The sequence below is a fragment of the Atractosteus spatula genome, chromosome 5 (genome assembly GCF_055471065.1).
Source record: "Atractosteus spatula isolate fAtrSpa1 chromosome 5, fAtrSpa1.hap1, whole genome shotgun sequence".
In the NCBI taxonomy this organism is placed as follows: domain Eukaryota; kingdom Metazoa; phylum Chordata; class Actinopteri; order Semionotiformes; family Lepisosteidae; genus Atractosteus; species Atractosteus spatula.
In genome coordinates, this window is record NC_142710.1 from 11,495,887 (window position 1) to 11,522,312 (window position 26,426).

At 51.6% G+C, this 26,426-nt stretch overlaps 1 protein-coding gene across 1 annotated transcript in view; it reads right to left on the reverse strand.

Moving 5' to 3' along the window:
* Nucleotides 1–25,737, reverse strand: part of LOC148834087 (capping protein, Arp2/3 and myosin-I linker protein 3-like) — a 30,583-nt gene extending 4,846 nt beyond the window's left edge. Inside the window, exons 1-17 of the mRNA XM_088915743.1 lie at nucleotides 25,573–25,737; nucleotides 19,750–19,844; nucleotides 15,227–15,277; nucleotides 12,218–12,277; nucleotides 11,976–12,097; nucleotides 9,923–10,017; nucleotides 9,778–9,848; nucleotides 9,237–9,310; nucleotides 8,472–8,547; nucleotides 8,268–8,356; nucleotides 7,252–7,346; nucleotides 2,624–2,710; nucleotides 2,192–2,301; nucleotides 1,915–1,992; nucleotides 927–1,003; nucleotides 738–842; nucleotides 334–403 (exon numbers count right to left, since the gene is read on the reverse strand). Of these exons, the coding sequence (XP_088771869.1) occupies nucleotides 334–403; nucleotides 738–842; nucleotides 927–1,003; nucleotides 1,915–1,992; nucleotides 2,192–2,301; nucleotides 2,624–2,710; nucleotides 7,252–7,346; nucleotides 8,268–8,356; nucleotides 8,472–8,547; nucleotides 9,237–9,310; nucleotides 9,778–9,848; nucleotides 9,923–10,017; nucleotides 11,976–12,097; nucleotides 12,218–12,277; nucleotides 15,227–15,277; nucleotides 19,750–19,844; nucleotides 25,573–25,624 (1,407 nt within the window). The 5' untranslated portion in view covers nucleotides 25,625–25,737. The remainder of the gene's footprint in view (nucleotides 1–333; nucleotides 404–737; nucleotides 843–926; nucleotides 1,004–1,914; nucleotides 1,993–2,191; nucleotides 2,302–2,623; nucleotides 2,711–7,251; nucleotides 7,347–8,267; nucleotides 8,357–8,471; nucleotides 8,548–9,236; nucleotides 9,311–9,777; nucleotides 9,849–9,922; nucleotides 10,018–11,975; nucleotides 12,098–12,217; nucleotides 12,278–15,226; nucleotides 15,278–19,749; nucleotides 19,845–25,572) is intronic.
* Between the last annotated feature and the right edge of the window lie 689 nt (nucleotides 25,738–26,426).

Here is a 26,426-nt window from a genome sequence, read left to right on the forward strand (position 1 = left end):
CAGGCAGAGAGACACAGGGTCACACAGAGAGACAGACCAGCAGGCATACAGACACAGCGGGTCAAAGAGAGACAGACAGACAGGCAGGCAGGCAGACAGACAGACAGACAGACAGACACAGCAGCACACAGAGAGACAGACAAGCAGGCAGACAGACACAGTGGCACACAGAGAGACAGACAAGCAGGCAGACACAGGGTCACACAGAGACAGACAGACACAGCCACACACATAGGCAGACAGACACAGCGGCACAGAGAAACTGACAGACAGGCACAGCGAGACAGACAGACAGAGAGAGAGACAGGGACATGGTGAGACAGAGTCAGGTACCTCACAGCCACTGATATCCAGGTGAAGATCATTGACATGAGGGTTCGAGGACAGGCCTAGAAAGAGAGCCCTGAGAGAGAGGACAGCAAGGGAGGAAAGAGAGACACCAAGAAGTATCAGGATAATATGAAAGCAACACCCTTTCAGACATTCTAGATAAAAATCACCATCAATCCTAATGAGAAAGACAGGCTACTTCAGAGCCGAAAGGGAAACTGCATGCACATAGCCACCATTTTGGCTCCATTTTCCAACTGGCCAGAAGCATTACAATTGAATCGGTAACACCTCCCAAGTTAAGAAGCTGTGGCCGCTCATCGGCAATTTCGGCTCCGGCGTCTCGTGCCGCCCCACTGGAGAAGAGGGGGGGTCGGCAGACCCCAGCACGAGGCCAAGTTTCCTACCTGAGGGCTTCGGGGGGCAGTCTCATCCCCGCCAGGCTGACGTGGGCGAGGCTGAAGGCGGAGCTGAAGAACTGCCGGAAGGAGGGCAGAGTCTCCTTGGCCCTCCTGCAGGGAGAGGACAGGTCTGAGCGCGCGGCGCGTGACCCCGCGCTGGCGGTGACCAGGGGGTGGCGCCGGCGGCTGTCTTACTTGTGGGAGAAGGTGTTCCTGGAGAGGTTCAGGTGGGAGAGGTCGGCGCAGCAGCCTCTGAGCAGGGCGCCGAACAGCTGAGACAGACAGAGGCAGCGACGCTCTGTGAGAAACATGCTTCCCCAGAATTCCCACTCCGGCCCGGACAGCACAACAGCGGCCATGCAGCAGCCATGCAGCGGCCATCTTCTGACAGATTTATCCAGCACAGAGTCGCAGGGGAGCTGGAGCTGATCCCAGCAAGCCTGACAAAGACACCCACCCACACACACACACACACACACACACACACACACACACCAGACACACCAGACACACCAGACACACCAGACACACACCAGACACACACCAGACACACACCAGACACAGAGACAGGGTACAGCCTGGGCGCACACTCACACACTCACACACACTCACACACTCACACACTCACACACTCACACACACTCCTTCACACACACACACACAGAGACTGGGTTGAGCCTGGACACAGAGACACACACACACCAGACACAGAGACAGGGTACAGCCTGGACACACACACACACACACACACACACACACACACACACACACACACACACACACACACACACACACACAAGGCACAAACACACACAGAAGCACATTCACACCAGGACCCATTCTTTCAAAATTAACCCAGGAGAACACGGGGAGAACGTGCAAGCTCCACACAGACAGATCTGGAATCGAACCCAGGGGCCCGGCGCTGCGGAGAACTGTACCTCCCCCTGCCGCCCCCAGACCACCTTCTAGTTCCAGTGATTCCTCTGTTGTCACGCCCAGAAACCACTCCGAAAGCCAGCCTGGGTGTGAGAGCGCTTTCGGACTGAACAGTACCGACCCGGAGTCGGTCCTGCAACGGCCCATACAGATCACAGCCACTCCACCCGCTGACCAGGAGACAGGTCCACGCCCCCCTGCCAGAACACCAGAACCAAGTCCAACCTCCCCAGTGCCCACTCACCGTGTCCACAGCGCAGTCGGTGCCGGACAGGTCCAAATGGACCAGGCAGTTGGGCTGAGCCAGGAACAGGTAGAGGTTCTGCAGGGACAGACAGACACAGATCAGAACCCAGAGTGTTGATGAAGAGGTCTGGTCATGCCTGTACTGGACTGACGTTACTGTGAGGAATTCTGGGTGGTTAACTCTCAGGTATTAGAGCAGGAGGAAGACTACAGTAGAGTACTGGAACAGACAAGCAGGACACAGGTCTAGCTCATGGGATCTGCATAATTCTCACCGCTGCCTCCTCTCCAGCCAGAATCCCGGGATTCTTACTGAGATCCAGATGGAGGAGGGAACTGGAAAACTCCTCATTGGAGCAGAGAGCCTGAGAGAGAGACACCACACCTGTAGAAAGACAGAGACCTTAATATGGACCCTAGAAACACACCTCACATTAATATAGACCGTAGAGATACTCCTCACATAGAGAGATTAATACAGACCCTAATATAGACTTTAGAGACACTCCTCACACAGAGGGATTAATACAGACCCTAATATAGACCCTAGAGACACCCCTCACACAGAGAGATTAATGCAAAACCCAATATACTCTGTATATTCTTCTAATGGAGCTAAAGCAATACCATTGTGAAACTCAATTAATTGGCATGAGACCCTAAATGCAGGTTCTGGGACTATACCCAGCACAGAAATCAACAGTGACCTTTTGACGTCAGCGAGGTCTTGGAGAGGTTGAGAAGGCGGAGCCCCTTTGTCAGACGGCAGACTTGTTGTATGAGACTCGAGACTCCTGTAAGGGGAACGGAGACACAGAGAGAAGCACCTTTTAGGAGACACAGGCTCAAGGAATGACAGAGGGAAGAGGAAGCAGATTCCCGAAAGTCCATACTGAGCTGGTGAGGAAGAGAGAGACAGGGGTCCAGTCGAGTGGAGATACAGAGAGAGAGACAGGGGTCCAGTCGAGTGGAGATACAGAGAGAGAGAGACAGGTGTCCAGTCGAGTGGAGATACAGAGAGAGAGAGACAGGTGTCCAGTCTCGTGGAGATACAGAGAGAGAGAGACAGGGGTCCAGTCTCGTGGAGATACAGAGAGAGAGAGACAGGTGTCCAGTCTCGTGGAGATACAGAGAGAGAGAGAGACAGGGGTCCAGTCTCGTGGAGATACAGAGAGAGAGACAGGCGTCCAGTCTCGTGGAGATACAGAGAGAGAGACAGGCGTCCAGTCTCGTGGAGATACAGAGAGAGAGAGAGACAGGGTCCAGTCTCATGGAGATACAGAGAGAGAGAGAGACAGGGTCCAGTCTCATGGAGATACAGAGAGAGACAGGGGTCCAGTCGAGTGGAGATACAGAGAGAGAGACAGGGTCCAGTCTCGTGGAGATACAGAGAGAGAGAGACAGGGGTCCAGTCTCGTGGGGATACAGAGAGAGAGAGAGAGAGAGAGAGAGAGAGACAGGGGTCCAGTCGAGTGGAGATACAGAGAGAGAGACAGGGGTCCAGTCGAGTGGAGATACAGAGAGAGAGACAGGGTCCAGTCGAGTGGAGATACAGAGAGAGAGAGACAGGGGTCCAGTCTCATGGAGATACAGAGAGAGAGACAGGGGTACAGTCGAGAGGAGATACAGAGAGAGAGACAGGGGTCCAGTCGAGTGGAGATAGAGAGAGAGAGAGACAGGGGTCCAGTCGAGAGGAGATACAGAGAGAGAGACAGGGGTCCAGTCGAGTGGAGATAGAGAGAGAGAGAGACAGGGGTCCAGTCGAGAGGAGATACAGAGAGAGAGACAGGGTCCAGTCGAGTGGAGATACAGAGAGAGAGAGACAGGGGTCCAGTCGAGTGGAGATACAGAGAGAGAGGGGGAGAGACAGGGTCCAGTCGAGTGGAGATACAGAGAGAGAGACAGGGGTCCAGTCGAGTGGAGATACAGAGAGAGAGACAGGGGTCCAGTCGAGTGGAGATACAGAGAGAGAGGCAGGGGTCCAGTCGAGTGGAGATACAGAGAGAGAGACAGGGGTCCAGTCGAGTGGAGATACAGAGAAAGAGACAGGGGTCCAGTCGAGTGGAGATAGAGAGAGAGAGACAGGGTCCAGTCGAGTGGAGATAGAGAGAGAGACAGGGGTCCAGTCGAGTGGAGATAGAGAGAGAGACAGGGGTCCAGTCGAGTGGAGATACAGAGAGAGAGAGACAGGGTCCAGTTGAGTGGAGATACAGAGAGAGAGACAGGGGTCCAGTCGAGAGGAGATACAGAGAGAGAGACAGGGTCCAGTCGAGTGGAGATACAGAGAGAGAGAGACAGGGGTCCAGTCGAGTGGAGATACAGAGAGAGAGGGGGAGAGACAGGGTCCAGTCGAGTGGAGATACAGAGAGAGAGAGACAGGGTCCAGTTGAGTGGAGATACAGAGAGAGAGAGATAGGGTCCAGTCGAGTGGAGATACAGAGAGAGAGAGACAGAGAGAGAGATTGTTTTATAACAATAAATATAATTTATTGTTATAATATATATATAAATATATAAATATATATGTTATAATATATATAATATAAACTACTCCAAACTGGCATAGGGGGCAAAGTGTACGACATAATTAAATCAATGTATTCAGAGAGCAAATGTGCAGTGAAAATTGGAAACAAAAGGACTAAATTCTTCACCCAAGGCCGCGGGGTGAGACAGGGCTGCAGCCTGAGCCCAACACTGTTCAATATCTATATCAATGAATTAGCAGGAATGTTGGAGCAGTCTGCAGCTCCTGGTCTCACACTACATGACACAGAAATCAAGTTCCTGCTCTACGCAGATGACCTGGTCCTGCTGTCGCCCACAGAACAGGGGCTGCAGCAGAACCTGGCCCTGCTGGAGCAGTACTGTCACACCTGGGCACTGACAGTCAATCTGGACCCAGAACAGGGGCTGCAGCAGAACCTGGCCCTGCTGGAGCAGTACTGTCACACCTGGGCACCGCCAGCCCATCTGGACCAAACCAGAGTTATGGTTTTCCAGAAGAAAGCCAGACCTCAGGGAAACAGGTACAAATTCACACTGAACAACAACACATTGGAGCACACATCCAGCTACACACATCTCGGTCTCACCATCAGCTCTTCTGGGAGTGTTGACCTGGCAGTGAAGGCACTGAGGGAGAAGGCACTCAGGGCTTTCTACACAATAAGAAGGAGGCTCTTCAACATCAACCCACCAACAATCTGGCTCCAAATATTTCAAAGTGTAATCCAACCCATTGCCCTGTACGGCAGTGAAGTGTGGGGTCCCCTCACAGACCAGGAGTACACCCAATGGGACAAACACCCCATAGAAACTCTGCACATGGAGATCTGTAGAAACATCCTCCGTGTGCAGAGAAAGACACCTAACAACGGGTGCAGGGCCGAATTAGGCCAGTACCCACTATTGATAAACATACAGAACAGAATATTAAAGGATTGGCTACACCTAAAAAACAGTGACCAAAACTCCTACCACCACAAAGCCCTGCTGAGCCAAGAGCTGAGCCCAGAGAGGAGCCCCCTGAGCCAGCTGATCCTGAGGCTCACTGACCTGAGCCACACCGACACCAGCCAGCCTCAGGACAGCACTGCTAGAATCAAGCACAGCACAGATCACACAGCCATATCTCACACACTGGGACACACACACAACACTACCTCACACACTGGGACACACACAGAGAGAGGAGCCCCCTGAGCCAGCTGGTCCTGAGGCTCACTGACCTGAGCCACACCGACACTAACCAGCCTCAGGACAGCACTGCTAGAATCAAGCACAGCACAGATCACACAGCCATATCTCACACACTGGGACACACACACACAAACACAATATAAACTGGAATGCTACAGAACCCTAAACAGACAATACACACTAGCCAAATATTTGACCAAGATAAGAAACAACAAACAGAAACAGACCCTGACGAAGTACAGGCTCAGTGACCACAGCCTGGCCATAGAAACTGGGCAACACAGACAGACTGGCTGCCCAGAGAGGACAGGCTCAGTGACCACAGCCTGGACACAGACACTGGACACAGACAGACTGGCTGCCCAGAGAGGACAGGCTCAGTGACCACAGCCTGGACACAGACACTGGACACAGACAGACCTGGCTGTCCAGAGAGGACAGGCTGTGCTCCCACTGCCAGCGGGGAGAAATAGAGACAGAGGTGCACTTCCTACTGCACTGTGACAGATACTCTGGGATTAGAGAAACATTCTTCCCCAGATTCAGAAATCTAATCCCAGAGTTCCCACACCTGCCAGAATCACAACGGGTCCCAATCCTACTGGGAGAGGGAGGAGGGAACTCAGTGGAACTGGCAGCCCAGTATGTGATCTCCTGTCCCAGCCTGAGGAACAGTGAGTCTGTCTCCCAATAATGCTCCAGCCGCCTACAGAATATGTCAATATTTTATAATATGTCTTTGTTGTAAATGTCTGTAGATTTTATTTTACTTCTATTTTTGTTTTGTTTCATGTAAATATCATTACTTTCATTTGCTTTGGCAACACTGATTGTACCCATCGGTCATGCTAATAAAGCACCTGGAATTGAATTGAATTGACAGGCGTCCAGTCGAGTGGAGATAGAGAGAGAGAGACAGGGGTCCAGTCGAGTGGAGATACAGAGAGAGAGACAGGGGTCCAGTCGAGTGGAGATACAGAGAGAGAGACAGGGGTCCAGTCGAGAGGAGATACAGAGAGAGAGACAGGGTCCAGTCGAGAGGAGATACAGAGAGAGAGAGACAGGGGTCCAGTCGAGTGGAGATACAGAGAGAGAGACAGGGGTCCAGTCGAGTGGAGATAGAGAGAGAGAGAGAGAGAGAGACAGGGGTCCAGTCGAGTGGAGATAGAGAGAGAGAGACAGGGGTCCAGTCGAGTGGAGATACAGAGAGAGAGAGACAGGTGTCCAGTCGAGTGGAGATACAGAGAGAGAGAGAGACAGGGTCCAGTCTCATGGAGATACAGAGAGAGAGACAGTGGTCCAGTCGAGAGGAGATACAGAGAGAGAGAGACAGGGGTCCAGTCTCGTGGGGATACAGAGAGAGAGACAGTGGTCCAGTCGAGAGGAGATACAGAGAGAGAGAGGACGACAGGCAGACAGGAAGAATGAAAGATAGGAGGTGAGAGGAAATCGTGAGGAGAGAGATGCTGAGAGAGTGTGAGACACGCAGAGAGAGAGAAGCACAAGGCAGGATGAGAGAAAGAGCGAGAGAGAGACAGGTGAGGAGAAGGGGAGGGAGAGGGAATGGAGAGAGACACCGGCGGACAGGGCAGTCAGAAGGCACAGGACAGGGCGGGACAGAGGCGGACAGTACCTTGGTTGTCCAGTGCATTGTGGGCCAGGTTGAGGGAATGAACGACGGAGGCGGGGTTCTCCGAGAGAGCCACAGACAGCTTCTGAGGGAAATCACTGGAGACACAGGGAGAGAGGGATACTGCAACATAAAGACTCCCCACAGGGGCGATACACGCCACACAGCACAGGGTCAGTAGAGAACAGCACAGGGTCAATACACACCACACAGCACAGGGTCCATACACGCCACACAGCACAGGGTCAATACACACCACACAGCACAGGGTCAATACACGCCACACAGCACAGGGTCCATAGAGAACAGCACAGAGTGAATACACACCACACAGCACAGGGTCAATACACACCACACAGCAGAGGGTCAGTAGAGAACAGCACAGAGTCAATACACTCCACACAGCACAGGGTCAGTAGAGAACAGCACAGAGTCAATACACACCACACAGCACAGGGTCTGTAGAGAACAGCATGGAGTCAATACATGCCACACTGCACAGGGTCAGTAGAGAAAAGCACAGAGTCAATATGCATCACACAGCACAGGGTCAATACACTCCACACAGCACAGGGTCAGTAGAGAACAGCACAGAGTCAATACGCACCACACAGCACAGGGTCAGTAGAGAACAGCACAGCGTTAATACACACCACACAGCACAGAGTCAATACACACCACACAGCACAGGGTCAGTAGAGAACACCACAGAGTTAATACACATTGCACAGCACAGGGTCTGTGGAGAGCCTACGGACTGGACATTACAGTACAGCGATGTTGTCAGTTCAGGGCAGCGTCTCAGACATGTCATGAAGACTCAGGGTTGGGGGTCTCCTTTGCTCATTTTGTTGTTTCTATGGGGAGGGGTAGCGTTGGTCACTGTTCCTACTCTTGTGAATTTTCTAACAGCGCTGCAGCCCTCTAACTGTGTCACAGAGGCCTCTGCTGTCCGTTTGCGACCGAGCGTGCAACATCTTGGACACTGAGGCGATCCAGAGATCCAGGGGGCCACTCACGATTTGAGTCCTGCATTCTCCAGAGTGATCTCCTCCAGGCTGCTGGATTTACTGAGGGTGTGCAAGACCTGCTCCGTGACCTCTGACCCCTGGTAGAGAGAGGGCACAGTGAGATGAACAGACAGGTACAGAGACACAGGGAAGACAGAGCGGTGAGTGAGACACCAGGCACAGGGACGGACAGTCGGACAGAGAGATAGGTACTATTCGCAAGTCCTTGCAGTAGAGTTTGGTGAACCAGGTGTTGTACGCCATGGACGCCACAATGACAGCCAGGTCCCTGCCAGAGAGACAGAGACACTCATTAAGGGTGCTTATTACATACCTATTACACTGCCACGTGTATATTACACACACTATTATTACCTACCTAATGTCACTCCCACATGTATATTACACACCCTTATTACATACCTAATTACAATGCCTTATGTACATTAAGCCCACTGTTATTACACACCCTTATTACATACCAAATTACACTGCCATGTGTATATTACACACACTATTATTACACACTTAATTACACTGCCATGTGTATCTTACACACACTATTATTACACACCCTTATTACATACCTAATTACAGTACAAAGCCTTATGTATATTACACACAGTGTTATTACACACTCTTATTACATACATAATTACTATGCCTTGTGGATATTACACACTGTTATTAAACACCCTTATTACACTCCCAACTATATGGCTACATACACTGATCACACAGTGTTACAAATACTTTCATCACGCAGTTACCTCACACTGCGTCACGCGCGTTGAACCCTCCCTGGGGGAGGACAGGGGGACCCAGGGGCTGTGAAGCAGAGCCATTCTCACACACTGTTCCGCATCACCACACACTACAGCGCGCTCTCACTGGTGCACACTCCCCCACGCTGCCTTCCGCGCACGACAGCTCACTCCCTCACACGTCTCCCTCCCACCTCCCGCCCTGCTCGCTCACCTGCTCTCCAGGTGGCTGAAGTCCAGCAGGTTGAACTCCCGGTTGTCCTGAGAGTGATAGATCGTGTCCACATCCTGAGAGACAGAGAGAGGAGACACACACACTGGCTCACTGCTGAAGTACAGAGAGACAGAGAGACAGGAGACACACACTGGCTGAATGCTGAAGCACAGAGAGACAGAGAGACAGGAGACACATATTGGCTGAAATAAAGAGAGACATAGAGAGAGGAGACACACACTGGCTGACTGCTGAACCACAGAGAGACGGAGAGAGGAGACACACTGGCTGAACCATAGAGAGACAGAGAGAGGGGAGACACACACTGGGTGACTGCTGAACCACAGAAACACAGAGAGAGGGGAGATGCACACTGGCTGACTGCTGAACCACAGAGAGACAGAGAGAGAGGAGACACACACTGGCTGACTGCTGAACCACAGAAACACAGAGAGACAGAGAGAGGAGACGCACACTGGCTGAACCACAGAAAGACAGAGAGAGGGACAGGGAGACAGAGGGACAGGGAGACAGCTCGTACCCACTGCACCTCCTCCTTACAGCCAATTCCATTATAATCACACAGAGCAGCATAGGTGTCTGAGAATCCCCCTGAGAGAGAGACAGAGAGTCAGTGTGGCGCTCTGCCTGTGACATCGGCATCGAGCTGCAGCATCACTGCTCACCACAGGCTCGCTGCGTCTCCACCGACGTGTCCGAATTGGGAGAAAACTTCCGACTCCCCTCTGAGAGTTCACCTTCTGCCCTGCAGATAGTGGGGCTGAATACAGAGAGAGGGGTTAATACAGACACACTGACTGACTGGACACTCCAGTACATTAACACTGCACTGAGAGAGAGAGGGGTTCATACAGACACACTGACTGGACACTCCAGTACATTAACACTGCACTGAGAGAGAGGGGTTAATACAGACACACTGACTGACTGGACACTCCAGTACATTAACACTGCACTGAGAGAGAGGGGTTCATACAGACACACTGACTGACTGGACACTCCAGTACATTAACACTGCACTGAGAGAGAGGGGTTCATACAGACACACTGACTGGACACTCCAGTACATTAACACTGCACTGAGAGAGAGGGGTTCATACAGACACACTGACTGACTGGACACTCCAGTACATTAACACTGCACTGAGAGAGAGGGGTTCATACAGACACACTGACTGACTGGACACTCCAGTACATTAACACTGCACTGAGAGAGAGGGGTTCATACAGACACACTGACTGGACACTCCAGTACATTAACACTGCACTGAGAGAGAGGGGTTAATACAGACACACTGACTGGACACTCCAGTACATTAACACTGCACTGAGAGAGAGGGGTTCATACAGACACACTGACTGGACACTCCAGTACATTAACACTGCACTGAGAGAGAGGGGTTCATACAGACACACTGACTGACTGGACACTCCAGTACATTAACACTGCACTGAGAGAGAGGGGTTAATACAGACACACTGACTGGACACTCCAGTACATTAACACTGCACTGAGAGAGAGGGGTTAATACAGACACACTGACTGACTGGACACTCCAGTACATTAACACTGCACTGAGAGAGAGGGGTTAATACAGACACACTGACTGACTGGACACTCCAGTACATTAACACTGCACTGAGAGAGGGGGTTCATACAGACACACTGACTGGACACTCCAGTACATTAACACTGCACTGAGAGAGAGGGGTTCATACAGACACACTGACTGACTGGACACTCCAGTACATTAACACTGCACTGAGAGAGAGGGGTTAATACAGACACACTGACTGACTGGACACTCCAGTACATTAACACTGCACTGAGAGAGGGGGTTCATACAGACACACTGACTGGACACTCCAGTACATTAACACTGCACTGAGAGAGAGGGGTTCATACAGACACACTGACTGACTGGACACTCCAGTACATTAACACTGCACTGAGAGAGAGGGGTTCATACAGACACACTGACTGACTGGACACTCCAGTACATTAACACTGCACTGAGAGAGAGGGGTTCATACAGACACACTGACTGACTGGACACTCCAGTACATTAACACTGCACTGAGAGAGAGGGGGGTTAATACAGACACACTGACTGGATACTCCAGTACATTAACACTACACTGAGAGAGAGGGGTTCATACAGACACACTGACTGACTGGACACTCCAGTACATTAACACTGCACTGAGAGAGAGGGGTTCATACAGACACACTGACTGACTGGACACTCCAGTACATTAACACTGCACTGAGAGAGAGGGGTTCATACAGACACACTGACTGACTGGACACTCCAGTACATTAACACTGCACTGAGAGAGAGGGGTTCATACAGACACACTGACTGACTGGACACTCCAGTACATTAACACTGCACTGAGAGAGAGGGGTTCATACAGACACACTGACTGACTGGACACTCCAGTACATTAACACTGCACTGAGAGAGAGGGGTTAATACAGACACACTGACTGACTGGACACTCCAGTACATTAACACTGCACTGAGAGAGAGGGGTTCATACAGACACACTGACTGACTGGACACTCCAGTACATTAACACTGCACTGAGAGAGAGGGGGGTTAATACAGATACAGTGGCATGTTACTCAAAGTAAATAAAACAGTGCTGACTGTTTCAGTTTGATTTTTTCGACTGCCGAGGCCAATGGAAATGAATGAACCTGGTCAGACTCACGCAAAGACGGAGTTGTTAAAGATTCGGGAAAGGGCAAAGTTCACATGACTGATCACGAGATCCAGGTGCTCCAGAGACTGCAGTCGGAGAGAGTAGCTCGTCTTCTCCGTCTCTATGACAACCTGATCAAGAAACAAGCATAACCGATCACGCACTTACATTCCCAGCACTGCTGATGAGAAAACTCCTGTCACCACCAGCAGAAGGAAGCACAGTCCCTGCAGAGGGACAGACTGTCCTACCTGATTGTCCGAACACGTGTTCATGGAGCGAATCTCCAGGAAATTGAAAGTGATCTCCACCTGTAAAAGCAATATTCACGACAGGTGAGAAACAGCGCCCTCCCGTTGCTCGCAGGCAGGATGAAGGATGTACAGCCCAGTGCAATCACAATGGCAGTCTAACGACACACAGCACCCACTCGCTCATTACTAACACAGCAAAAAAACTGTAGCTCGCCAAGAGAGAGGGGTTCATACAGACACACTGACTGGACACTCCAGTACATTAACACTGCACTGAGAGAGAGGGGTTCATACAGACACACTGACTGACTGGACACTCCAGTACATTAACACTGCACTGAGAGAGAGGGGTTCATACAGACACACTGACTGACTGGACACTCCAGTACATTAACACTGCACTGAGAGAGAGGGGTTAATACACACACACTGACTGACTGGACACTCCAGTACATTAACACTGCACTGAGAGAGAGGGGTTCATACAGACACACTGACTGGACGCTCCAGTACATTAACACTGCACTGAGAGAGAGGGGTTCATACAGACACACTGACTGACTGGACACTCCAGTACATTAACACTGCACTGAGAGAGAGGGGTTAATACACACACACTGACTGACTGGACACTCCAGTACATTAACACTGCACTGAGAGAGAGGGGTTCATACAGACACACTGACTGGACACTACAGTACATTAACACTGCACTGAGAGAGAGGGGTTCATACAGACACACTGACTGACTGGACACTCCAGTACATTAACACTGCACTGAGAGAGAGGGGTTAATACAGACACACTGACTGGATACTCCAGTACATTAACACTACACTGAGAGAGAGGGGTTAATACAGACACACTGACTGGACACTCCAGTACATTAACACTGCACTGAGAGAGTGGGGTTAATACAGACACACTGACTGACTGGACACTCCAGTACATTAACACTGCACTGAGAGAGAGGGGTTAATACAGACACACTGACTGGACACTCCAGTACATTAACACTGCACTGAGAGAGAGGGGTTCATACAGACACACTGACTGGACACTCCAGTACATTAACACTGCACTGAGAGAGAGGGGTTAATACAGACACACTGACTGGACACTCCAGTACATTAACACTGCACTGAGAGAGAGGGGTTAATACACACACACTGACTGACTGGACACTCCAGTACATTAACACTGCACTGAGAGAGAGGGGTTCATACAGACACACTGACTGGACACTACAGTACATTAACACTGCACTGAGAGAGAGGGGTTCTTACAGACACACTGACTGGACACTCCAGTACATTAACACTGCATTGAGAGAGAAGGGTTCATACAGACACACTGACTGGACACTCCAGTACATTAACACTGCACTGAGAGAGAAGGGTTCATACAGACACACTGACTGACTGGACACTCCAGTACATTAACACTGCACTGAGAGAGAGGGGTTAATACAGACACACTGACTGACTGGACACTCCAGTACATTAACACTGCACTGAGAGAGAGGGGTTCATACAGACACACTGACTGGACACTCCAGTACATTAACACTGCACTGAGAGAGAGGGGTTCATACAGACACACTGACTGACTGGACACTCCAGTACATTAACACTGCACACAGAGAGAGGGGTTCATACAGACACACTGACTGACTGGACACTCCAGTACATTAACACTGCACTGAGAGAGAGGGGTTCATACAGACACACTGACTGACTGGACACTCCAGTACATTAACACTGCACTGAGAGAGAGGGGTTAATACAGACACACTGACTGGATACTCCAGTACATTAACACTACACTGAGAGAGAGGGGTTAATACAGACACACTGACTGGACACCCCAGTACATTAACACTGCACTGAGAGAGTGGGGTTAATACAGACACACTGACTGACTGGACACTCCAGTACATTAACACTGCACTGAGAGAGAGGGGTTAATACAGACACACTGACTGGACACTCCAGTACATTAACACTGCACTGAGAGAGAGGGGTTCATACAGACACACTGACTGGACACTCCAGTACATTAACACTGCACTGAGAGAGAGGGGTTCATACAGACACACTGACTGGACACTACAGTACATTAACACTGCACTGAGAGAGAGGGGTTCATACAGACACACTGACTGGACACTACAGTACATTAACACTGCACTGAGAGAGAGGGGTTCATACAGACACACTGACTGACTGGACACTCCAGTACATTAACACTGCACTGAGAGAGAGGGGTTCATACAGACACACTGACTGACTGGACACTCCAGTACATTAACACTGCACTGAGAGAGAGGGGTTCATACAGACACACTGACTGACTGGACACTCCAGTACATTAACACTGCACACAGAGAGAGGGGTTCATACAGACACACTGACTGACTGGACACTCCAGTACATTAACACTGCACTGAGAGAGAGGGGTTCATACAGACACACTGACTGGACACTCCAGTACATTAACACTGCACTGAGAGAGAGGGGTTCATACAGACACACTGACTGACTGGACACTCCAGTACATTAACACTGCACTGAGAGAGAGGGGTTCATACACACACACTGACTGGACACTCCAGTACATTAACACTGCACTGAGAGAGGGGTTAATACAGACACACTGACTGACTGGACACTCCAGTACATTAACACTGCACTGAGAGAGAGGGGTTCATACAGACACACTGACTGGACACTCCAGTACATTAACACTGCACTGAGAGAGAGGGGTTCATACAGACACACTGACTGGACACTCCAGTACATTAACACTGCACTGAGAGAGAGGGGTTCATACAGACACACTGACTGGACACTCCAGTACATTAACACTGCACTGAGAGAGAGGGGTTCATTCAGACACACTGACTGACTGGACACTCCAGTACATTAACACTGCACTGAGAGAGAGGGGTTCATACAGACACACTGACTGACTGGACAGATATGACTCTGTTAAATTAACACCCACCTTTGTTGGGACCTTGATGGCTAAGAGGTTCAGGCGCCAGGTTGTGAGAACCTGAGAGAGAGACAGGTCAGAGAGAAAGAGACAGGTCTGACGGAGTAGAGGCAAAGAAATAAGCAGGAGGGTAATGAGACTGAACAGCTACAGTAATTAAGGAATCAACGCACGACGCCGAGGCACTCAAAAAAGGGATTAATTAAAGCAATTCATTCATTAATTAAGGAAGAGTTTCTATTTGATGGCAGTCCAGAGAAATGTCTCTAACTTGAAAGTATTTATGAATTATAACTGTAGGCGAAATCCCAAGTCCTAACCTTGGTCTATATATAGAACAAAGACTTTCTCCAGCTGTGACTCACTGAGAGAGACAGGACAGAGCAGGCAGAGAGAGAGAGACTGGGCTGCGGGGGACACAGGGTTTCCTTGGAAAAGGAACATGAATCTTGATCCATTTAAAAGGATCATGAGCAGTGTTTCAAAAGACAAGCACTAGATTACCTCATTAAAGCTCATGAACAGTGTTTGAAGACACAGAGACCAGATTCTCTTATAAAAGCCCATGAACAGTGTTTAAAGACCCAGAGACCAGATTCCCTTATTAAAAGCCCATGAACAGTGTTTAAAGACCCAGAGACCAGATTCCCTTATTAAAAGCCCATGAACAGTGTTTAAAGACCCAGAGACCAGATTCTCTTATAAAAGCCCATGAACAGTGTTTCAAGACCCAGAGACCAGATTCTCTTATAAAAGCCCATGAACAGTGTTTAAAGACAGAGACCAGATTCTCTTATAAAAGCCCATGAACAGTGTTTAAAGACCCAGAGACCAGATTCTCTTATAAAAGCCCATGAACAGTGTTTCAAGACCCAGAGACCAGATTCTCTTATAAAAGCCCATGAACAGTGTTTAAAGACAGAGACCAGATTCTCTTATAAAAGCCCATGAACAGTGTTTAAAGACCCAGAGACCAGATTCTCTTATAAAAGCCCATGAACAGTGTTTAAAGACCCAGAGACCAGATTCTCTTATAAAAGCCCATGAACAGTGTTTCAAGACCCAGAGACCAGATTCTCTTATAAAAGCCCATGAACAGTGTTTCAAGACCCAGAGACCAGATTCTCTTATAAAAGCCCATGAACAGTGTTTAAAGACAGAGACCAGATTCTCTTATAAAAGCCCATGAACAGTGTTTAAAGACAGAGACCAGATTCCCTTATTAAAAGCCCATGAACAGTGTTTAAAGACAGAGACCAGATTCTCTTATTAAAAGCCCATGAACAGTGTTTAAAGACCCAGAGACCAGATTCTCTTATAAAAGCCCATGAACAGTGTTTCAAGACCCAGAGACCAGATTCTCTTATAAAAGCCCATGAACAGTGTTTAAAGACCCAGAGACCAGATTCTCTTATAAAAGCCCATGAACAGTGTTTAAAGACCCAGAGACCAGATTCCCTTATTAAAAGCCCATGAACAGTGTTTAAAGACAGAGACCAGATTCTCTTATAAAAGCCCATGAACAGTGTTTAAAGACAGAATCACCAGATTCCCTTATTAAAAGCCCATGAACAGTGTTTAAAGACAGAATCACCAGATTCCCTTATTAAAAGCCCATGAACAGTGTTTAAAGACCCAGAGACCAGATTCTCTTATAAAAGCCCATGAACAGTGTTTAAAGACCCAGAGACCAGATTCCCTTATTAAAAGCCCATGAACAGTGTTTCAAGACCCAGAGACCAGATTCCCTTATTAAAAGCCCATGAACAGTGTTTAAAGACCCAGAGACCCAGATTCCCTTATTAAAAGCCCATGAACAGTGTTTAAAGACCCAGAGACCCAGATTCTCTTATAAAAGCCCATGAACAGTGTTTAAAGACCCAGAGACCAGATTCCCTTATTAAAAGCCCATGAACAGTGTTTCAAGACCCAGAGACCAGATTCTCTTATAAAAGCCCATGAACAGTGTTTAAAGACCCAGAGACCAGATTCTCTTATAAAAGCCCATGAACAGTGTTTAAAGACCCAGAGACCAGATTCCCTTATTAAAAGCCCATGAACAGTGTTTAAAGACCCAGAGACCCAGATTCTCTTATAAAAGCCCATGAACAGTGTTTAAAGACCCAGAGACCAGATTCCCTTATTAAAAGCCCATGAACAGTGTTTGAAGAGATGACCTGCCGTTACAGTGCAGGAGATGACCAGAGACACAGACGCGCTGTGTACAGGGTGTGTTTTCTGTGTGACTGTGGGGCTGGGAGAGACAGATCCACAGAAGAAAGAGTGAAGTGGAACGACAGGGTGAGATAAATCATTAAAGAACGGAGGAAATGAGACCTGTCTCACTCCCTCTCTTACAGCCCTTGACCTGTCTCACACCCTTTCTCCTAGCCCTTGTCCTGTCTCACTCCCTCTCCCAGCCCTTGACCTGTCTCACTCCCTCTCTCTCTCCCAGCCCTTGACCTGTCTCAATCCCTCTCTCACAGCCCTTGACCTGTCTCACTCCCTCTCTCTCTCCCACCCCTTGACCTGTCTCACTCCCTCTCTTTCTCCCACCCCTTGACCTATCTCACTCTCTTTCTCCCAGCCCTTGACCTGTCTCACTCTCTCTCTCCCACCCCTTGACCTGTCTCACTCTCTCTCTCCCAGCCCTTGACCTGTCTCACTCTCTCTCTCCCACCCCTTGACCTGTCTCACTCTCTCTCTCCCAGCACTTGACCTGTCTCACTCTCTCTCCCACCCCTTGACCTGCCTCAATCCCTCTCTCACAGCCCTTGACCTGTCTCACTCTCTCTCCCACCCCTTGACCTGCCTCAATCCCTCTCTCACAGCCCTTGACCTGTCTCACTCTCTCTCCCACCCCTTGACCTGTCTCAATCCCTCTCTCACAGCCCTTGACCTGTCTCACTCCCTCTCTCTCCTACCCCTTGACCTGTCTCACAGATCGCAGTTCTCGTGTTAGAAACTGGTGCTTCAATGGTGGTCAGTACGTCCTGCTGGACACCTCTCCTTCAGCCCCCCCCCCTCTCTCGACAACTGCCCCCCCTCTCCGCAGCTTGACCCTGACCCTGACCCTTCCCTTCCACAGCCTGACCCCCTCCCTGCCGACCCCCTCCGGAGCCTGACCCTGACCCTTCCCCCCCCTCCACAGCCTGACCCCCACCCTGCCGACCCCCTCCGGAGCCTGACCCCACCCTGCCACCCCTCTCCCCTCCACAGCCTGACACCCACCCTGCCGACCCCCTCCGGAGCCTGACCCTGACCCTTCCCCCCCCTCCACAGCCTGACCCCCTCCCTGCCGACCCCCTCCGGAGCCTGACCCTGACCCTTCCCCCCCCTCCACAGCCTGACCCCCACCCTGCCGACCACCCCTCTCCCCTCCACAGCCTGACCCTGCCCCCCTCCCCTCCCCTCCGCACCCTGACCCCCACCCTGACCCTGACCCTGCCCCCCTCCCCTCTGCACCCTGACCCTGCCCCCCCGCGCTGAAGAGCCGTGGTCAGAAACGGAGCTGACAGAAACAGCGCCGCGGTCAGAGCCCTGCAGGGGTGGTGGCGTACTGGTGTGCGCGGGCAGGACAGCGCAGGGAGAGCGTGCTCTCAGGGAGAGGGGCGGTTATTTCTGGCCTCCCCTCGCCGGGGACAGGGACTACGAGCGCCGGCTGGGGGCAGAGACAGACGGGCTGCGGTCTGGCCACAGCGCGCACAGCCCTGGGCAAGCCTCCGCTGTGACTCACCCACAGCAGGGGGGCTGCTGCTCCCTGTCACTACAGAAAGACACGAGCAGCGATTCAGATGCTCACTTCTCGGTTTAATTTAAATACTGTAGGCCAAACGACGCTTTTAATAGAAACCATGCGAGAACGACGGGCTGTTATTTCAGAAGCAAAAGCAATAGTCTTTATTATAGATATACTGTAACAACTTTAATTTTAAACTCCATTCTTCCAGGTGAGTCAATTGCACTGTCCTCCACTGTCAACCCAGCAGGACATGTTCCTGGGGCAGAGAGAGTCACTGTCTCACCTTCACTACTGCACTACTGGAGCCCTGTCCACCCAGCAGGACATGTTCCTGGAGCAGAGAGAGTCACTGTCTCACCTTCACTACTGCACTACTGGAGCCCTGTCCACCCAGCAGGACATGTTCCTGGAGCAGAGAGAGTCACTGTCTCACCTTCACTACTGCACTACTGGAGCCCTGTCCACCCAGCAGGACATGTTCTTGGAGCAGAGAGAGTCACTGTCTCACCTTCACTACTGCACTACTGGAGCCCTGTCCACCCAGCAGGACATGTTCCTGGAGCAGGGAGAGTCACTGTCTCACCTTCACTACTGCACTACTGGAGCCCTGTCCACCCAGCAGGACATGTTCCTGGAGCAGGGAGAGTCACTTTCTCACCTTCACTACTGCACTACTGGAGCCCTGTCCACCCAGCAGGACATGTTCCTGGGGCAGAGTCACTGTCTTGCTCAAGGGCACAACAGCAATGTCTCACCTTCACTACTACAGAGAGAGAGGAAAGGGACTTACAAGAATTTTGTCTTCCAGCTTGCCATTCTTCGTTTCAATTTTGACGCTCCTGATCAACTTGATTGACGACTTATCAATAACCTTCCTGATGCTGTCTGCAATATACAGTTTATAAGATAAAATTAGTGAGAGAGTCAGTCAGTCACCAAGCGTGTTAGTGAGAAAATCAGTGTCAGTTAGTCAAACATCAGTCTGTCTGTCTATCACTGTCAATTATTGAGGATCAATGAGTGTGTGGACCAGTCAGAGTGTCAGACAGTCAGTGTGTGGGCCAGTCAGAGTGTCAGACAGTCAGTGTGTGGGCCAGTCAGCGTGTGGACCAGTCAGTCAGCGTGTCAGACAGTCAGTCAGTGTGTGGGCCAGTCAGCGTGTGGGCCAGTCAGTGTGTCAGACAGATAGTCAGTGTGCGGACCAGTCAGAGTTTCAGACAGTCAGTGTGTGGGCCAGTCAGAGTGTCAGACAGACAGTCAGTGTGTGGACCAGTCAGAGTGTCAGACAGTCAGTGTGTGGGCCAGTCAGCGTGTGGAGCAGTCAGCGTGTCAGACAGTCAGTCAGTGTGTGGGCCAGTCAGCGTGTGGGCCAGTCAGTCAGCGTGTGGGCCAGTCAGTCAGCGTGTCAGACAGTCAGTCAGCGTGTCAGACAGATAGTCAGTGTGCGGACCAGACAGTGTGCGGACCACTGTGTGGGCCAGTCAGTGTGTCAGACAGACATTCAGTGTGTGGACCAGTCAGCGTGTCAGACAGACAGTCGGTGTGTTGGCCAGTCAGTGTGTCGGACAGTCGGTGTGTCGGACAGTCGGTGTGTCGGACAGTCGGCATGTGGGCCAGTCGGCGTGTGGGCCAGTCGGCGTGTGGGCCAGTCGGCGTGTCGGACAGTCGGCGTGTCGGACAGTCGGTGTGTCGGACAGTCGGTGTGTCGAAAAGTCAGTGGATGTGCCAGTCAGTGTGTCAGACAGTCAGTGGGTGGGTCAGGCGGACAGTCAGCGCTCAGCTCGGGACCCTGCCCGCTGTTCACATGAGTCTCTCTATATCAAGCTATGAGCTCACACAGTGTGACAGGAAGTGAGCTCACTGTCAGTTCCACCACAGAGGGGTACTAATGGCAGACGGGAGCAGAGGTGACAGAGCCTGAGAGAGGAAGAGCACAGAGAGGAGGCACACACTGCAGGGGAGGGGTGGAAGAGAGAGAGACAGCAGAGAGAGAGAGGAAGAGCACAGAGAGGAGGCACTCACTGCTGGGGGGAGCAGGGGAGGGGTGGAAGAGAGAGACAGGAGAGAGAGGAAGAGCACAGAGAGAGGAGGCACACACTGCTGGGGGGAGCAGGACAGGGGTGGAAGAGAGAGAGACAGCAGAGAGAGAGAGGAAGAGCACAGAGAGAGGAGGCACACACTGCTGGGGGGAGCAGGGCAGGGGTGGGAGAGAGAGAGACAGCAGAGAGAGAGAGGAAGAGCACAGAGAGGAGGCACACACTGCTGGGGGGAGCAGGGCAGGGGTGGAAGAGAGAGAGACAGCACAGAGAGAGAGGAAGAGCACAGAGAGAGGAGGCACACACTGGTGGGGGGAGCAGGGCAGGGGTGGGAGAGAGAGAGACAGGAGAGAGAGGAAAAGCACAGAGAGAGGAGGCACACACTGCTGGGGGGAGCAGGGCAGGGGTGGAAGAGAGAGAGACAGCACAGAGAGAGAGGAAGAGCACAGAAAGGTGGCACACACTGCTGGGGGGAGCAGGGCAGGGGTGGGAGAGAGAGAGACAGCAGAGAGAGAGGAAGAGCACAGAGAGGAGGCACACACTGCTGGGGGGAGCAGGGCAGGGGTGGAAGAGAGAGAGACAGCACAGAGAGAGAGGAAGAGCACAGAGAGAGGAGGCACACACTGGTGGGGGGAGCAGGGCAGGGGTGGGAGAGAGAGAGACAGGAGAGAGAGGAAAAGCACAGAGAGAGGAGGCACACACTGCTGGGGGGAGCAGGGCAGGGGTGGAAGAGAGAGAGACAGCACAGAGAGAGAGGAAGAGCACAGAAAGGTGGCACACACTGCTGGGGGGAGCAGGGCAGGGGTGGGAGAGAGAGAGAAAGTGCTGACCAGGCACATCACACAAGTCCAGCACTCCTAACGAGTCTACATTATTCTCATTAGGATCCTGACTATGGATGTGCTCTCTTTCTCTCACACACTCACAGCGTTAATGCACTGTGGAGCCAGAGGTGATCTCGAGAGAATTCAGTCACCACTAATTCAATCCCAGAGCCAGAGCAGGAAGAGAGAGAGACAGAGGAGACACAGGGGGAGAGGGGAGAGAGAGACAGGCAGGCTGGGGTAAGAGAGACAGAGAGAGACAGAGAGAGAGAGACAGGAGTAAGAGGGGGAGAGGAGAAAGACAGGGACAGTTGTTAGAGAGACAGAGAGAGAGGGACAGGGACAGGAGTAAGAGAGAGACAGGAGTAAGAGAGGGTGAGAGGAGAAAGACAGGGACAGTTGTTAGAGAGGCAGAGAGAGACAGAGGGACAGGAGTAAGAGAGAGACAGGCAGGCTGGGGTGAGAGAGACAGAGAGAGACAGAGAGAGAGAGACAGGAGTAAGAGGGGGAGAGGAGAAAGACAGGGACAGTTGTTAGAGAGGCAGAGAGAGACAGAGGGACAGGAGTAAGAGAGAGACAGGAGTAAGAGAGGGTGAGAGGAGAAAGACAAGGACAGTTGTTAGAGAGACAGAGAGAGAGGGACAGGAGTAAGAGAGAGACATGAGTAAGAGAGGGTGAGAGGAGAAAGACAGGGACAGTTGTTAGAGAGGCAGAGAGAGACAGAGGGACAAGAGTAAGAGAGAGATAGGAGTAAGAGAGGGTGAGAGGAGAAAGACAGGGACAGTTGTTAGAGAGGCAGAGAGAGACAGAGGGACAGGAGTAAGAGAGAGACAGGAGTAAGAGAGGGTGAGAGGAGAAAGACAGGGACAGTTGTTAGAGAGGCAGAGAGAGAGGGACAGGAGTAAGAGAGAGACAGGAGTAAGAGAGGGTGAGAGGAGAAAGACAGGGACAGTTGTTAGAGAGGCAGAGAGAGACAGAGGGACAGGAGTAAGAGAGAGACAGGAGTAAGAGAGGGTGAGAGGAGAAAGACAGGGACAGTTGTTAGAGAGGCAGAGAGAGACAGAGGGACAGGAGTAAGAGAGAGACAGGCAGGCTGGGGTGAGAGAGACAGAGAGAGACAGAGAGAGAGACAGGAGTAAGAGGGGGAGAGGAGAAAGACAGGGACAGTTGTTAGAGAGACAGAGAGAGAGGGACAGGAGTAAGAGAGAGACATGAGTAAGAGAGGGTGAGAGGAGAAAGACAAGGACAGTTGTTAGAGAGGCAGAGAGAGACAGAGGGACAAGAGTAAGAGAGAGACAGGAGTAAGAGAGGGTGAGAGGAGAAAGACAGGGACAGTTGTTAGAGAGGCAGAGAGAGACAGAGGGACAGGAGTAAGAGAGAGACAGGAGTAAGAGAGGGTGAGAGGAGAAAGACAGGGACAGTTGTTAGAGAGACAGAGAGAGAGGGACAGGAGTAAGAGAGAGACAGGAGTAAGAGAGGGTGAGAGGAGAAAGACAGGGACAGTTGTTAGAGAGGCAGAGAGAGACAGAGGGACAGGAGTAAGAGAGAGACAGGCAGGCTGGGGTGAGAGAGACAGAGAGAGACAGAGAGAGAGAGACAGGAGTAAGAGGGGGAGAGGAGAAAGACAGGGACAGTTGTTAGAGAGACAGAGAGAGAGGGACAGGAGTAAGAGAGAGACATGAGTAAGAGAGGGTGAGAGGAGAAAGACAAGGACAGTTGTTAGAGAGGCAGAGAGAGACAGAGGGACAAGAGTAAGAGAGAGACAGGAGTAAGAGAGGGTGAGAGGAGAAAGACAGGGACAGTTGTTAGAGAGGCAGAGAGAGAGGGTGAGAGGAGAAAGACAGGGACAGTTGTTAGAGAGGCAGAGAGAGAGGGACAGGAGTAAGAGAGGGTGAGAGGAGAAAGACAGGGACAGTTGTTAGAGAGGCAGAGAGACAGAGAGGGACAGGAGTAAGAGAGGGACAGGAGTAAGAGAGAGACAGGAGTAAGAGAGGGTGAGAGGAGAAAGACAGGGACAGTTGTTAGAGAGGCAGAGAGAGAGGGACAGGAGTAAGAGAGAGACAGGAGTAAGAGAGGGTGAGAGGAGAAAGACAGGGACAGTTGTTAGAGAGGCAGAGAGAGAGGGACAGGAGTAAGAGAGAGACAGGAGTAAGAGAGGGTGAGAGGAGAAAGACAGGGACAGTTGTTAGAGAGGCAGAGAGAGAGGGACAGGTTACTGTGGATGTTGTTTCTGTTACTGGAGAAAGAGGGATTCCAGTGGATTAATTACTAGTGGCTCATTAATGAACCCATTAGCAGTAATTAAGACTAAGAGCTCCCCAGCGGGCAGGCGGTACAGCTGTCCCAGAGCATGTGTGTGTGTGTGTGTGTGTGTGTGTGTGTCTCTCTCTCAACCAAACAACACTCTCACATCTCCTTTCACCCTGGCAGAGGGAATACCCAGAGCACAGTGTGTGTGTCAGGACGTCTGAGAGTGTGTGTCTCTGTGTGTGTCAGGACGTCTGAGAGTGTCTGTGTGTGTGTCAGTACGTCTGGGTGTCTGTGTGTGTGTCAGTACGTCTGAGAGTGTCTGTGTGTGTGTCAGGACGTCTGAGAGTGTGTGTCTCTGTGTGTGTCAGTACGTCTGAGAGTGTTTGTCTCTGTGTGTGTCAGTACGTCTGAGAGTGTGTGTCTCTGTGTGTGTCAGTACGTCTGAGTCTGTGCCTCTGTGTGTGTCATTATGTCTGAGTCTGTGTGCCTGTGTGTGTGTGTCAGTACGTCTGAGAGTGTGTGCCTCTGTGTGTGTGTCAGTACGTCTGAGAGTGTGTGCCTCTGTGTGTGTCAGTACATCTGAGAGTGTGTGTCTCATTGTGTGTGTATCTGTGTGTGTCAGTACGTCTAGTGTGTGTGCCTCTCATTGTGTGTGTATCTGTGTGTGTCAGTACGTCTAGTGTGTGTGCCTCTCATTGTGTGTGTCAGTACGTCTGAGAGTGTGTTTCTCATTGTGTGTGTATCTGTGTGTGTCAGTACGTCTAGTGTGTGTGCCTCTCATTGTGTGTGTCAGTACGTCTGAGAGTGTGTTTCTCATTGTGTGTGTATCTGTGTGTGTCAGTACGTCTAGTGTGTGCGCCTCTCATTCTGTGTGTATCTGTGTGTGTCAGTACGTCTGAGCATGTGCCTTTTATTGTGTGTATGTGAGTGTGTGCATCTCCTGTTGTGTGTGTACCTGTACGTGTGAGTGTGCGCATCTCCTATTGTGTGTGTACCTGTGTGTGTGAGTACGTCTGAGGGTGTGTGTGCCTTTCATTGTGTATTTGTGTACACGTGAGTGTGTGCGTTAGTGTGAATCACAGTGTGTCCGGCCGTGAGTGTGTATCTGTGTGAGCTTGAATATCTAGGTCTGAGCATGAGGTAGTTAAACCCCAGTGTATGTTTGTGAGTTTGTATATCCAGGTGTGAGTGTGCGTCTGTATGCGAGTTTGTGTATCCGAGTGTGAGCCCGTGTGTATCTTTGTGTTGGTCTCTGCGAAACTCCGCAGAGTCGCGCTCGGGAGCGTGAGCGGACCGACACCCCCCCGCATCTCGGACACGCGTGTTTCCTGTCCCGAGGCTCTGGTCTCGAGATGACACGCGCCCGCAGCAATCCCCGGCAGGCCGCTCCGGTGCCGGTGCCGGTGCCGGTCCGGTCCGGTCCGGGTGTTCCCGACGGGTCTCCGCCGCATCCCCGGCCGCGCGCGCGGAGGACAGCGCCTCGTCATGGTGCCGCCAGCTCACCTGTCAGCTCCTTGCTCACGCCGGCGAACGGCGGCGTCTCCTTGGAAGCCATGGCCGCCGCGGTGTGTCCCTGTCGCGCTGTCTGTCCGGGTGCCGCGGCTCTGGAGGCATTCCAGCCGCTACTGAGCGCCCAGCGCCGCCGCCGCCATCATCATCATCATCATCATCATCACCACCGCCGCCGCGGCCGTATCACAGAGCGAGAGCGCGGAGAGAGAGAGGGGCGGGGGAGAGGAGAGAGAGAGAGAGAGAGGAGGAGGAGGAGGTAGGGGCGACTCGAAGCTATTTTTGACATCAAACGTGGACGCGTCCGCACGCGCGACAGCAGACCGAGCCGAGACGGGTCGCTGGGGGGCCGGTGGTGCCGGTGCGGTTCGGGGGGGGGAGGGCAGCCGGTGCTCGGTGCTCGGGGCGGCAGCGGCGGGCTGAGGTTGAGGCGCTGCGGCAGCTGGATTAGACGGAGGCGAGTGTTACGGTCAGAGAGGAGACAGCGTGAGAGAGCGGTCAGACTGACAGAGCTGTCTGAACTGAACAGAGAGAGAGGAGACAAAGGGAGAGAGAGGAGAGAGGAGACAGCGTGAGAGAGCGGTCAGACTGACAGAGCTGTCTGAACTGAACGGAGAGAGAGGAGAGAGGAGACAGCGTGAGAGAGCGGTCAGACTGACAGAGCTGTCTGAACTGAACAGAGAGAGAGGAGACACAGGGAGAGAGAGGAGAGAGGAGACAGCGTGAGAGAGCGGTCAGACTGACAGAGCTGTCTGAACTGAACAGAGAGAGAGGAGACACAGGGAGAGAGAGGAGAGAGGAGACAGCGTGAGAGAGCGGTCAGACTGACAGAGCTGTCTGAACTGAAC